Source organism: Podarcis bocagei (assembly GCF_964188305.1).
Source record: "Podarcis bocagei genome assembly, chromosome: Z".
NCBI classification, from domain to species: Eukaryota; Metazoa; Chordata; class Lepidosauria; order Squamata; family Lacertidae; genus Podarcis; species Podarcis bocagei.
Window position 1 is genome coordinate 52,627,257 of NC_138140.1, and position 15,515 is coordinate 52,642,771.

Below are 15,515 nucleotides of genomic sequence, written 5' to 3' on the forward strand. Positions count from 1 at the left end.
CTATTTCTGGGTTAGTGGAGTCTGTAACCTGAAGCGTATGTAACCTGAGGTACCACTGTACTTTAAAATCAAGGAAGGAATCCTTTAACTGCCCCCCAAACCCATGCTGTTAACAAACTTTTCCCTCCGGTTTTCTGAAGAAGTAGGCAATAAGCTCATGGCAGCTTATGTTCCATTAATAAAATTAATTAGCCTTGAAGGTGCTACTGGACCAGGATACACTTGCAGCTTATCAGCTTCCCAGCACTTGCACAAACTTCTTGGCAGCTTTTGGGTTCCCATGCTGTTTGTTTCCTTTATCCCTCAAGAACATTGGAGACTGTTAGGCTTTCTGGCCGAAGAGCAAGCCATCTCTCTCTCCCCCCCCCCCCACTTCCTTAAGTGAAAGGCTGATTCTGCAAGCTAATTTATAAATTGGTTCACGTGCATCCCAAAGATCTGTCAAGATATGGTAGGCCTGAAATATTTCCAACCATCGGCTGCACCGTAACCTCTGGAAGAGAAACCATTTCCCGTCTAAAAGCCTTTCAACCTGCTAATGATCCGGCCTGCCCGATGCAATTTCTTTTCCAGAGTCACAGCCTTAAGTTGACTTATGAATTACAAATTACGGAAACTGTGCATTTGATCACACCAATAATCATTTGACTATAACTTCCTTCCTCCCTCTCTGCTCCCCCCTTTACCACCTTCAGCTTCAAGCTCAGGAACTGAATAACCACACACTCACTCTTTGATTACCCTCTGATGTTTTAATTGCTTTTTTCAAGGCTGATAATTAGGGAATGGGGTCCACATTTGAAACAAATGCTTTGCCTTTTGCAGGGAAGTAGCCTCTGGAACTTAATTGTCTAATACTATAGAGAGTATGGACATTTCTTTGGCAGAGACCTTAAGCATAACTGTTACACCGAAAGGGCACTTTGTTCCAGGGCTGATCCAAATGCCAAAATTTTCTGTCTTCTCTCTTCCAACCTCTGTTTTGCACCCACCACCCCTGTTTTTACATTCCCACTATGAAATTATCAGCATATATGAGTTGAGGAAGGAGTCCTCAAGGCAGTGGTGGCCTTTCTACAAAAATGTTAACATCATGTGGAAGAAATAAGAAAGAAATCTATTGGGAAGACACCTTAAAAGGAACGCAACTTAAAAATCCTAGGGCTTACATTGCTACCTTCCTCCACAGCAAAAGATGGCGCTGTTGCATTACACATTCCTATTAGGAGCAACACAACCAGCTCTCTTATTCCATACATTCATATACAGTGGTGCCTCGGGTTACAGACGCTTCAGGTTACAGACTCCGCTAACCCAGAAATAGTACCTCGGGTTAAGAACTTTGCTTCAGGATGAGAACAGGAATCGTGCAGCGGCAGCAGGAGGCCCCATTAGCTAAAGTGTTGCTTCAGGTTAAGAACAGTTTCAGGTTAAGAACGGACCTCCAGAACGAATTAAGTACTTAACCCAAGGTACCACTGTATCTCAACAGGGTCTCCCCTGACTCAAAATATCTTAAGTACTGAACAGTTCCTCAAGGAACAGCTTTTAGCCTCAGCAACTGACCTGGAAAAATACACTCTTCAGGTCTAGATTCAGGTACAGCCACAGCCAACCCTGGCCTCAGCTATGCACAGCTTTGGCTTCCAGTATGGGGTAATTTCTAAAGAGGGAACAATGTCTCTCCATGGGTTTTTGAATGCAGATTTACTAAGTTGGAAAACTGGGTCATTCTGAACAATACTCAGTGTTCATCAATGATTCAGCCAGAAGCATCTGAGAGAGAGTACGTGAGCTTGAAGGGAGTGGGCAGGGGGTGCTTACCTGATTAATGTGTTTCAGCTTATCAATGATCTGGCTAACAACGGGTTCAGGTCCTTTCACCTTGACTTCATGGTTGCTGAGCTGGGTTTTTCCTCCGTTCCTCAATGCCTGGCGGGTGTACCTGCAAGGGCATGACAAGCATGAGTAACACAAATGGTGTGCAAGACTAAAGAAGATGCTGTCTGAGGGTCCCAGAAGGAGGCACAAAGTGTGGTATCCCCCCCCCCTCCAAGAGTCTAAGGCAGATGTTCCAAAAATTTCTTGAAGAGGCAGAAATTGAGCAGGGAAGTTGGGGTGTTGGGAGAACCTTCATTTTCTGAGTTACCCAAGTTCCCTCTGCCATTTCCAAGTCTTGATAACAATTCCCTTGGTTCCATCTTGTGGAACAACAGCCACAGTGCATGACACCTGGTGCAGGTGTCTTATGCTTTGAACAATCTGTAAGTGCTCTGTTCCTGTTGCTTTTGAAGCAGCAAAGGCAGGCAAGACAAGATCAGCTCAGAAAAACATCCATTTTAGCAAAGATCCTCATTAAATTAAAAACAATAACAGCAAAAGTGGGTGGGGGAAAGTGAGCAGAATAACAAGCAAAGCAGAATGACCAAGAGGATGGAGCAAGGAAAAGTTGCAGCACCTGGGACTTCACAGTTTAGAGAAAAAGCAAGGAAGAGGCGACATAATAAGACCTTCATAACATTATGCATGGCATGGAGAAAGTGGAGAGATAAAAGTTTCTCTCTCTCCAATGAAGAGGACTGCATGTTGGAAGATTCAAGGCAGTTAAAAAGAAGGCCTTCTTCACACAGCTCATAGTTAAACTGGAACAGTGATGGCCACCATCTGGGATGGCTTGAAAAGAGGATAAGACACATTCATGGAGAACCCTATTGATGGCTACTAGCCAGGACGGCTATGCTTGGCCCCCATGGCCAGAGGCAGAAATGCTGCTGAACATCAGTTGCTGGAGGCGAGGAGGGTGCTCTTGTGGGAGTCCACCAGGAGAGCAGGGTGGTGGGCTAGGGGGGCCCTGCCAGGGTGCAGCAGGCTTCTCTTATGTCCTTATGTAAGTGTTTTGGTCATTTGCAAAGGATCACTTTAAAGCTATTTCATCACATAAATGTATATATAGTATTTCAGATCTTCCATTTATCGCGTATGACCTGGGGCAGCACCCACATTCACAAATAGCTGGCACCAGGTGCGCTTCTTATCTGGTCATAAACAGTTGGCAAAGCTGACAACACGTGTTCTCCTTCATAGAGGGGTGGGGTCTGACAGGCCACCCCTCTGTCGCTGGGTGGGATCGTATAGATGGCCATAGCTGTTTGAGCTGCTGAGGAAATTTTGATGTTGCCAATTTGTGGGATGGACCAAGGGTTTTATATACTGAGCACACGGCATTGAGCGTTCTCTTTCGCTGCATGCACCAGATCACCTGGAGCACTCGGACCGTCTGGAGGACAGTGGAGCGATCTTCTCATTGTCTGGCTACATTTCTTTATTTCTCCCTTCTTTTTAATCCTCTCTAGCCCCTTAATTTTTTTTTTTTCCATGCATAATTTTTATTGGTTTACAAAAATCAAAGTACAAAACAAACTGTATCAAAACTCGTATCTAATCACTAAAAGAAAAGAATGGGACTTCCTTCAGTCGTTCCACGGATCGTCCAAAAAAACAATAAGCATTAAATCCGCGTTTCCATATTTGTAATGCCATAAGTCTTTCTCATTCGTCCATTTTCTTTTGGCATTACCCTTTACCTCTTACAGAGCACCTTGGAAACCTACTAGCGTTATCTGTTCGTCGACTAAGCTTTCCAGATATTTCGTAAAACTTTCCCAATTTTTAACAAACCTCTGATCTTTTGTATATCTAATTTTTCCTGTCATCCTGTCCATCTCCACGTATTCTAATAGTTTGGATCTCCATTCCTCCGTTGTCGGTAAACTCTCTTGTTTCCAATTTTTAGCTATTAAAACCCTTGCTGCCGTTGTTGCATATTGGAACAATTTGTAATCTTTCTTCTTTATCTCCGTTCCTACCAAACCTAGCAAGAACGCCTCGGGTCTCTTAACAAAGGTGTATCTTAGCATTTTCTTCATTTCGTTATATATACTCTCCCAGAACCCTGTGACCTTTTGGCATTCCCACCACATGTGGTAAAAGGTTCCCTCCCTTTCCTTGCACTTCCAGCATTTATTGCAGGATCCATACATTCTAGCTAATTTAACCGGAGTCAGGTACCAGCGATAAAACATTTTCATTAGGTTCTCCTTAAGTGACACACAGGCCGTAAATTTAAGATGATGTTTCCAGAGTTTTTCCCACTCTTCAAGATAAATATTACGACCGAGGTCTTTGGCCCAGTGTGTCATTACCACCTTGATCTCCTCGTCAGCTAAATTCCAGTCCAGTAAATACTTATACATTTTTGATAATATTTTTATATTGTTCCCCAAGATCTCGACTTGGAATCTAGAATTTTTATCGGCGTAGCCTTTATCTTTAACATCCTTCCTAAACATAGCATTTATCTGGTGGTAGTGCAGCCAGTCATATACTTGAGATTTAACCTGGTCATACGGCCTCATTTTCCACTTTCCTTCCTCCTTCATTAGCAGTTGTTCGTAAGTTACCCAGTTGACTCCCATATTAATCTTTTTGATAGCCATAGCCTCTAGAGGAGATAACCATTGGGGTGTTCTGGGTTCTAACATATCCTTATACCTTTCCCAAACCTCCAACAGTGGCCCCCTGAATATATGGTTCACAAATCCTTTATGGCCCTTCTTCCGCCCATGCCAGAGATAAGCGTGCCACCCGTATCGGTTATCGTGACCCTCTAAGTCTAGCACTTCCCTGTCTTCTAATTTTATCCATGTTTTGACCCAGCATAAGCAAGATGCCTCATAATAAATTTTCAAATCAGGTAGGGCGAAGCCTCCCCTTTCTTTCGCATCCGTCAATAATTTGAACCTTACTCTCGGCTTCTTCCCCTGCCAGATGAATCTGGAAATCTCTCTGTGCCAGGCTTTAAATATCTTTGTACCTTTGATGATCGGGATATTTTGAAAGAGAAATAAAAATCTTGGAAATACCGACATTTTGATTGTGGCTATTCTACCCCAGAATGATAGTCTAAGCCGACCCCACATTTCTATATCCTTCTTAACCCCTTTCCATACCGTTTCGTAGTTATTCTTGAATAAATCTATGTTTTTTGGCGTCACCCAAATCCCTAAGTATTTCACCTTCTTTGTTACATCAATTTCTATTTCTCTTTGTAATTCCTCGATTTCGTCTGCCTGCATGTTTTTAGCTATTATTTTTGTTTTTCTTTTGTTTAATTTAAAGCCTGCTACTTCCCCAAATTGGTCGAATTCTCTAAGTACCTCTTTTGTTGATTCCAATGGATCTTCCATTGTTACGACCAGATCGTCTGCGAAAGCTTTAGTTTTGTGTTCATGCTGGCCGACTCTGATACCTTTAATTTCTTTGTTGTCTCTAATGGATTTTAATAGGACCTCTAATATCATTATAAATAACAATGGGGACAGTGGGCATCCCTGTCTCGTTCCTTTAGTTACTGTTATTTCTTCCGTCTCTACATTGTTTATTATCAGTCTTGCTTTTTGTTCCGTATATATTGCTTTAATCCCATTGAAAAATTCAGAACCTACTTCCATATAGTCCAGTTGCTTTAGTAGGAATTCCCAGTTTACGTTGTCGAACGCTTTCTCAGCGTCCACGAATAACAGTAAGCCTTGTTTGTCACACCTTTCTGTTAGATATTCTATAATGTTTATAATATTCCTTAAGTTGTCTTTCATTTGCCTACCCGGCAAAAAACCGGCTTGGTCTCTATGGATACTATTTACCAAAATGGTTTTAAGTCTTCTTGCCAGGACTCCCGCAAAAATCTTGTAGTCTACATTTAATAAGGAAATCGGCCTGTAGTTTTTAATTTGCTCAAGGTCTGAATCTTGCTTGGGGATTAATGTGATCAATGCCTCCTTCCACGTCTCCGGTATTTCTCTTTCCTTTAAATGTTGTTCATTACTTCTTGTAGTGGATTCAGCAAAATCCTCTCTAGCCCCTTAATTAATTTAATTCCCCTTTTTTCCTGTTTGATTTCCCACCCCTTGCCCTGCCCCGTGGGAAGATTATCCCTGTACCTGTGAGCGCTGCCTGTGCGTAATCCTCCTGGGCTTGCCTTTCCCAATAGGGAGAGAGCCCCCTTTCTTTCGCAAAAAGGTTTTCCCCATTTCGCCTGTTGGTTAATTGTGGGGCTAGTCAGGGCTGTTCCCAGCTTAGCTGGAATCACCTTGGTTTATAGTATTCCCGAAGGCTGGGCCTCGTCCTTAGTCAGAGATTCTTAAGAGCAGAAGCAGTGAGACCTGCACAAATCATTCCAGCCTAATGCCTGCTACTGTTCGCAGTGAATTGCGGAGTCTCTGTGACACGGGACTCACCCTCCCTATATAAATGTATCTGTTTGCTCACAGGCTCAGTAGCTCAGTGTGTGTGAATTGTTGCTCCTGTATATCTGAGGCAGACAGAGTGGAGCCAGTGTCTCTCTGTGCCTCCAGTGACTATGAGCACTCTGTGTAGGCTCTTTAACTATGCTGTTTCTGAACAAGTTTATTTTCTTCAAGTATGTTTTGCCCTGATCGTGACGGTTGCCATTTAGACATCTATTTTACCTCATATTGCTTACAGGGACTATTCAGTCAGTCAGTCAGTCAGTCAGTCAGTCAGTTTTATTTCACATAGCCAAAAGCTATCGCAATGTACACAGAATCATTCAACAATTATAAGAAAATATACTGGATTGATTCAAAAACTTAAAACATTTATATTATCAAGACATTACCTACTCGGGACTTCCGGCGAGGCAGCATGGCGGCTGCAACAGCAGAAAAGAGCTCCTGAAGCCAGCCAGAGTAAAAGGCTCTGTCTGGCCGACTCCCGGGCTCCCAGGACTGCTGCCGCCAGCACCGCCAGCGGAGAGGAATCGGGGGTGCCCGGGCATCTATCAAAGGAGCCAAAACACACACCCCCAACTGAGATTGAGCCGGAAAGGCACCCGACCACCCCCCCAACAGCCGAGAGGAGCTCCAAAACCAGGAGGACAGTGGAGCTAACGCAAAGAGGGAGAAAGAAAGGGCGAGAGAGGAAGAAAAAGAAAGAAAGAAAGAAAAAGGAGCCCCAAACTTACCGCTGCTGCCCCCATCTCTGCCGAGGAGAAAGCAGAGGAGAGGTAGGTGAGCACGGGAAGGCAAAAAAGGCTCCGGAAAAAACAACAACACGTGGCTGAGCTCCAGCAGCAAGGAAAACACAGAGAAGCCGCACAACAAAGGAGAAACTACCTTTCCCCCCCTTTTTTAACCCCCTTTTTAACCCCTTCCTCCCCCTCCCCCTCCCTCCCCCCTTTAATATATATATATATATATATATATATATATATATATATATATATATATATATATATATATAATCATCCCTCCCCCCCATATACCTACTTTTATCACTTTTCTTTTCAAAAGAGGGGCCACTGCTGCTGCAGCCACCCTTTATTTGAATCTTTATTTTTATTTCTATCTTTTCTACACAATATTCAAAGACACACTTTTCCACACACACACCCTCAATTTAAACCTCATTTTATTTCCACCTCAAACTCCCCTCTTAAGAAGTAAAATGGCAGCACCCAGAAAACAGCCCTGAACCATCACAGGCCATTTCCTGGGACTGTCACTTCGCCCCAGACTTTCCACTCTCTTTTACCTATCCTCTTTTACCTATACTTCACTCATTTTTAAAAAATTATAATAATAAAAAGCTCTATCTATCTATCTATGTATCTAGAGACAATCCCCCCTTTTTTACCTTTAATTCTCATTTTTATCTTTTACCCGTACATTTTTAATTACTTTTTTACAAACAAAAAATAATAACAATAATTAGGGGAAAATATTATTATTTATATTTTTTTTTTTAAAAAAATCATACAATTCCCCCCCCTTTCTCTTTTTAAAGCCCTTTCTTTTCTATTTGTTGGCTTGTTCTTGAGGGGGGAATCTTTCGCCCCCAGCTACGACCACCACTTTCTTTTAAAACAAAAATTTCCTCCATATCACTGCTATTGCTATTGATACTCTCCCCCTCAACTTCCCCCCTTTTTTATTTTTCTCTCCCTTTTTGCTCTCTCCCCTCTCTCTTCACCCCTTCTCATTTTTTCCTTTTATCCCAGCTTTCATTTTCCATCCCCAATTTTGTTTTCTATCCCTTTTATTTTTTAAAATCAACCCCGCCCTTTTTACCCTGTTCGTCGGTTTGTTTTTGAGAGGGGAGCCCTTTCCCCCCCACCCCCTCTTTTAAAATAAGACTTTCCCCCATACCATTGCAGCAGCTCACCATCCTTCCCTCCCCTCTCCCCCTCTCTTTTCTTCTCCTTCCTTTCCCACCCTTCCCCCTCCTCCTCTCCTTTTCTCTCCCTCCTCCCTCTCTCCATCCCCCTTCCCCTAAAGGAAACACATACACACATTCATATCACCCTATCATAATTTGCCCCCCCTCATACTATAGCTAAAACTACTGCTGCATTCTAATACCGCTGATATTACTGTACTATCTCTCCTCTCTCTTTCAACTCTCTTTTTGTCTCTCTCTCTCTTCTCTTTTACTCCAATCTCCCCTCTCCCCCCACCTCCCCCTTCTTCTTTCTTTCTTCTTCTTCTTCTTCTTCCCTCTTTTCTCCCTCCACCCTTTACATATAGCCTATTTGCCTGTCTCTGTTTCTGAGCGCACTCCCAACCCTCTTTGCCCTCCTCCTGGATCGCTGCCTCCGAAGTCGCTTCCTTCTGGAAAAAGGCACCTGGGGCATCAGCAAGTCATCCTTTGCAGGAGAAGCAAGCTCTGGAGACACCTGCGAAGGCCCTGCCATAGTCTGCAAAAAACTAAACAATGTGAGGAACCGGTGAAACCAATGCTTTGTGCACCACTACCTTCCTCCCTAAGGACCTAGCCCAGTTCTGGAAAAATTGTGACTCAGGAAGAGGGGGCCAGAAGGAGGAAAATTCTCTCCCTCCTTACTAGATGGGAGGCCCCTGAGCTTTGATCACAGTCAATGAAGAAGGCCCTGGGTGGAAGGTGGAAGCAGGCTGGAAAGTTGCCAGAGGCCATCGAATTCTAGGGCAAAGCGGACCAAAGCCCTAGGATCACCTGCTAGGCCAGACATAAATGTTTCCAGTGAAATAGACTCGAGGCAGCCCACTGCCTGTCCAGGTACCCCTCCTTGCCCTTTTAGAGGGAAGCACCCCTCAAGAAACCCAAAGTTCTTTTGGGGGGGCAATAATATCACAAATAGGCTGAACTACCCAGCAATAGAATAGTCCCGGGGGGGCGGTTCCAAGATGGCAATGGCTTAGCAAGCAGGCTTCAGAGCTCCGCAGATAACAGGACTGTAATTAGTGTTGATTGCTACCTAGGGAAGTAATTTTTCCTTTTTCTTACTTCTCTACTTTTAAACTTACCAACCTACTGAGATTCTATCAGCACCTTCTTGTCTATGCTATGAGAAACATCTTGGGCAAGTTCTGTGAAGCAACCTGGGCAGGCCACTAGCTGCTAGCTATTAACCGCCATCTCCCTTCTATATTTTGTTCCTGGAACTCCTGGCAGTCACCACACAGAGAAGCTCTTAAATTGAACAAACCGAGCACTTTCTATTTTCTCTCTCTTCTGTGGTTAAGGAAACATCTCCTTGTTTGCTTTCCATCGTTATACTATGCCTGCTAGTAAACGCTACAGGGACCCAGAGGATACAGCTCTCTCACCGGTTCCCAAACAATCTAAAATAGAGGACTTTTTAAACAAATCTGCTTTTATAGTTCCAACAAAAAACCGGTTTTCTCCTCTTGAAGATGATTGTGAGTGTGGGGAGAGTATTCAAGGTGAGAGTGTGGAACTGGATCCAGCAATGGGGCAAGTTGATTCTGTTCCGCTCAGAGAGGAAGGAACAACAAGTAGGGAGAGCACCCAATTAACTCTAATTGCAAGAACGGTTGAGCATATCTTCCAACAAATTAGAGGTATTGCCTCTCAAATAACCCAATTATCCAAAGAGGTCCACAGTTTATCAGTTAATGACAAGCAGGCATTAACAGAACACCATCGTACCAAAGGAAATTGGAGACAACAAGAGCAGACCCCTAAGCTCAACATAGAACGCGCAGAGGCTCTTAAAACAAACTCTTCTTATTTAATCTTCCAACCAAAAAAGATCTGCATGACAATTTGTGGAAGGCCAGATCAAACTCCTAACTGGAAAGATGCTCAGCATTCCAAACAACATTTATCAGACTTACTTGGCATTGGACTTCTCTGGCATTGGACTTACTTGGGACTGAGCCCTTGAATACCACAAACCAAATCCAAATAATTATGTTAACTTTCCCCCCCACTAGACTGCCCTCACTGATTCACAAGCTGAACTTCAGATTGTCAAGCAGAGGAGTTTTTCCAACCCGGGTATTTTGCAATTCTATTGTTGCACCCTTATGTAAGATGAGGACTGGTGCTTCAGAGGGGCTCACAAAACCAAAGCCTGGATCCCCAATGGAAGTAATGACATCACACAAAAAACTTGACAGGTGGGGAGGAAACAGACATGCCTGAGTTGAATTCGCAGGATCATGCCCAACATCAAAATAACCAGGTGAGCCAAAAGGAACAGCCGATTCCTCTAGACAATCATCTTCAGGAATCTGAGCACTCTGTAAATCCTTTGGAAGAGGATTTTCTCAGCTCAGCTCCTTTAGGAATCTCCCTCAGGAAGAGCAACAAACAGTTATCAAGAGGCTTGATCTTATGAGCCAGACATTGAAAGAGATTAAAGAATTAATATCTGAAGAAGTGTGCATGCACACGAAAGCTCATACCAAGAACTAACTTAGTTGGTTGGTCTTTAAGGTGCTACTGGAAGGAATTTTTTTATAAAGAATTGGAGGCAGAGATTGACAACAGACCCAATGGCCACAACAGAATGATAACTATAGAACCACCAGAGTACTGGACAAAGAGGAGATACTTAGATGAGGAGGAGTCAGGAAATACACCCAAGGAATCCCCGCTGGTGAGCAATTTGCAAAGAAAAGGCCCAGTGAACACAAACGTGAGTACTTTATGTACGACGACTGATATAATCAAACATCTGGATTATTTCACTAGCTTTGACTAGTTGCCTCAAAAACTGGTAAACTCTGAGAGTACATTGGCCAGCAATTGACAGTAAATCACTGTAAAACAATTAAACTTCTTTCATGGAGTGTAACAGGGTGGCTAAACAAGATCCAAGACAGTGATTTCTGTTCCTATCTACAAACACATGCTATCATCTTTCTTCAAGAAACTTGGGCAAAAGAAGGCACTATGGTTGAATTACAGTGGTACCTCTGGTTACGTACTTAATTCGTTCTGGAGGTCCGTTCTTAACCTTCAACTGTTCTTAACCTGAAGCACCACTTTAGCTAATGGGGCCTCCCACTGCTACCGCGCCGCTGCTGCTGCACGATTTCTGTTCTCATGCTGAAGCAAAGTTCTTAACCCGAGGTACTATTTCTGGGTTAGCGGAGTCTGTAACCTGAAGCGTATGTAACCCGAGGTGTCACTGTACAGGATTTTAAAAGTTACACTCAACCAGCTCTTAAAACTGTAAAGTATGGAAGACCTAGTGGGGGGCTGGCGGTGCTGGTGTCAACCTCTCTTAATGTATCAATTCAACAGTGTCCCTCATTGACCACCCCTAATTTTTTAGTGTTGTCCCTTTCTGATAGTCTCCTGAGAAGAGGAAGAAGAAGAAGAGGAGGAGGAGGGAGAGGAAGAAGGGGAAAGATTATAACAAAACTAATTAGAGGAAGAGCTATTTTTATAATTTGGAAACAAGATGGCATTAAAATTATGGAACTGGAATATTAACGGTCTGAATGATAAAAAAAAACGGAATAAGGTGGAACAATTTCTAAAGAAAAAAAATAGATATAATCTGCTTGCAAGAAACACACGTGGCAAAAAGGCATAGGAAAATTTTGATAAACAAAAGACTCGGAAACGAATTTATATCCTCAGACAAAGAAAAGAAAAGAGGAGTGATTCTGTATATAAAAAGTAAAATAGAAGCCCAACAAATCTTTAAGGATGAAGAAGGGAGAATTATCGGGGTTCAAATCAATTGGCAAGGCGAAAAAATAATTATTGTCGGGATTTATGCACCTAATGGAAATAAAAATGATTTTTATAAAAACTTGGAAGAATTATTACTGGAATATATGGACCAAAAGATAATTCTGATGGGAGATATGAATGGGGTAGTTTCAACAGAAATGGACAGATTGAGAGATAGTGGAACAAAAGAAGGCAAACTACCCAAATCATTTTTTGAATTGGTCAGAAATTGTAATTTAATAGATATTTGGAGGTTAAGATATCCACTGGAAAGACAATTTACATTTTACTCAGAACCAAATCAGTCGATGTCGAGAATTGACCAAATTTGGATCTCAGGTGAGCTAACCCCAAGAGTTCTTCAAGTGGAAATTGAACCAAGAGTAATCTCAGATCATAGCCCGATCAAATTAGAAATTAAAGGTCACGAAGAAAGAACATTCAGATGGAGAATGAGTGATTATCTATTTGATGATCAAAAATTTGTACATGAGGCACAGAAGAAATTGAATGAATACTTTGTCGATAACTGTATTAAGGGAATGAAAATGAGTGGTGTGGGATGCAAGCAAGGCGGTGATGAGAGGGCTTTGTTTACAACAAAACTTAATCAAAAAGAAGAACAGAGAGAAAGAAAAGAAAGAGATCCTAAAACAAATTATGGAAAAGGAACAAAAGTTAATCCAAAAACCTAATAATACAAAAATTAGACAAAGTATTAAGACCTTGCAAACCCAATTTGCAATGATAATCAATAAAGAGGTGGAATGGAACATTCAAAAATTGAGACAAAAGAACTTTGAATTTGGGAATAAATCAGGAAAATGGCTTGCCTGGCAGATTAAGAAAAGAAAAGAACAAAGTACAATAAACAAAATTATAGTGAAAGAGGGAGAGATTATCAGCCCTAAAGGTATTAGGAAAGGATTTTTGGATTTCTATAGTCAACTGTATAGGAATAAAGAGAAGAACAATATGAGGAAAATAGAGAGATATTTAAAAGAGAAAGAGGTGCTAAAGATCCCGACAGAAGTAGACAGCTTCCGGAGGCGGTGCCAGCGGTAATGGCGGATTCCCTCTGAACTGGAGGGAGAGCTCCGCAGAAATCGGGTCCACCGCTGCAGCGAAAGCGGAGGACCCTCAAAAAACCCGCAGGTGGGAGAAGCCTGGGGCCGTGGGACTCAGCGGACACGTTTTGCGCACCCCCCGAATTGTCAAAGAAGCTCTGTAAAGAGCTTCGGAGCTGGGCGGGGGTTTCGCGCTGTGTTGTGAGTCGATCACTACTTCTGCGGAGTGAAGCTGCACAGCAGTTACCGGAGAGCGCTGACCTTTTTCCTGTGAAATTCCGAATTGAAACATCTACCCGTGAGTAAGAACTGGGGAATTTGGAAAAGATCAAAGAATAAGAACTGATATAAATGAACTTTGAATTTGACTCTGACTTTGATCTTGGACGCTATTATGGAATTTGGATCCGAAACCGGCAAAGTGTAAACAGGAAGCCTGCTTTGCCGATCCTGTAAATAGTTTGAAAGAAAGGGACAAAGAAGCTTTGAACCAAAGAATTTGACTGATTGTAAAGAGCTAAATTTCATTGCCTGGCAAACGACCCCCCCCCCATAAGCTGGGAAAGGGGGAAAAACCATCACTCAGTCTTTGATATTGGACTGCTTTAAACAACTTAAAGGTCATTCTGAGTGCAACGCTTTTATAGACATTGTATCTTTCACTGTGGATTTCTGCAAGAGACTGGTAACTTTTTAAAGGATACATCTGAGTCCATAACTGCTTCTATTGGTATAACATTTGGGAAGTTTACTGTTTAACAATCATCATTGTGAAACATTTTGCTACTCTGCTCCCCTAGAGGAACTTTGTGTCATTGCTGGGGATTTTCCACTGCAGCTGCCATTTTTGTAATTGTTAAAAAACAAGCCTGGGAGTGGTGTGAACTGTGTGAATGACCTTGACTCTCAGAGGCTAAGTAATGGATCAGGATAAACAACAAGATAAGACGTTGGAGAAGGCTCAAGAGAAAGCGACAAGAGCTAAAACTAGACAATAGCAGCAATTACAGGCACAGCAACAACAATCGTACAGAAGAGCATCTGTAGCAGGACTTTCTACCCCACAAGCTACAGAAAGAGAAGAATCAAAAGGAGCAGGAACGGATTCTACGACACTGGATAAGATTCTCTCAGCTATACAAAATTTGACAGCTAAGATTGATTTAAATACTTCAACCATCAATGATCTTGGGCAGAAGGTGAATGATGTGGGACAGAAAGTGAACACTAATACCCAGGCTATTGACAAGTTGCTGCAGGAATCCAAGGAGACAAAGAAGACAGCACAGGAAGCGAAAGAGAGGGTTTTGGCGGTGGAGGAGAAGATACCGCCAATAAATAGAAGATTGGATGACTATAAGGCACAATTCTCTCTGATTGAACTTAAAGAGAAACAGACTAATTTGAGAATAAGGGCGGTCCCAGAATCAGAAGAAGGGGAATTAATTGAATTTCTTACATCGGAATTTGAAGATTTCTGGGACCTGGATCCACAAATGGAAGAATTTAAGATAGTGAGTGCCTTCCGACTGGGAAGGGTAAAAAGGAAAAACAGAGCAAGAGACTGTCTGATTTCGTTAAGGTCAAAGGAAGAAAGAGATAAAATCTTGAATCTCCACTATCAGAAAGCACTCATGATAGAAAGTGAGAGAATTGAAATCTTCAAAGATATCCCAAAATACTTACTGGATCTCAGAGCTAACTACGCAGACTTGGTAGGCCTACTAAGGAAAAGCAACATTCCGTTTAGGTGGGAATTTCCACAGGGCCTCTCATTTACATTCAAAGGAAAGAAAATAAGGATAAGATCAAAGGAAGATAAAGTGAGCTTCTTGAGAAATTTTGGTGAAGACCTGCAAAAAGAGGCCAGAACAAAAGAACCGGAAGTACCAGGAGTGGGACCACTTGATTTGGGAAGACACCCCTTGGGGTTGGATCAACTAGAGAAAGAGACACAACCGTCAGAACAAGAGCAACTCTTAGGAGCGGTTGGAGGAACCCTACAGTAACCACAACATGTCTCTACAGATGTTAACCTGGAATGTCAGGGGTTTGAATTCCCCCAGTAAGAGGAAGAGAATTTTTCACATCTTAAAAAAGGAACAATTAGATCTGATTTGTTTACAAGAAACACATATAACAAGACTCCACAGGAAACTGCTGATAAATAAACGACTAGGCCAAGAATTTATTTCATCAGACAAAGTTAAAAAAAGAGGAGTTGTGATATATGCAAAAGAGAAATTATCACCAAAATTTCTCTTTAAAGATGAAAATGGACGATTTCTAGCAATTGAAATACAATTTCAAGGAGAGAAAATATTAATAATTGGAGTCTATGCACCCAATGAGGGGAAATCAGAATTTTATAAGAAACTGCATGAGACTTTGTTGGACTAC

General features: G+C 42.2%; 1 protein-coding gene across 3 annotated transcripts in view; it reads right to left on the minus strand.

Annotated features, from left to right (window-relative positions):
* GPC3 (glypican 3) overlaps positions 1–15,515 on the minus strand; it is a 280,416-nt gene that overhangs the window by 67,282 nt on the left and 197,619 nt on the right. For all 3 annotated transcript variants that reach the window (XM_081180470.1, XM_081180469.1, XM_081180468.1), the window contains one exon: positions 1,825–1,945. In XM_081180470.1, the coding sequence (XP_081036596.1) occupies positions 1,825–1,945 (121 nt within the window). The remainder of the gene's footprint in view (positions 1–1,824; positions 1,946–15,515) is intronic.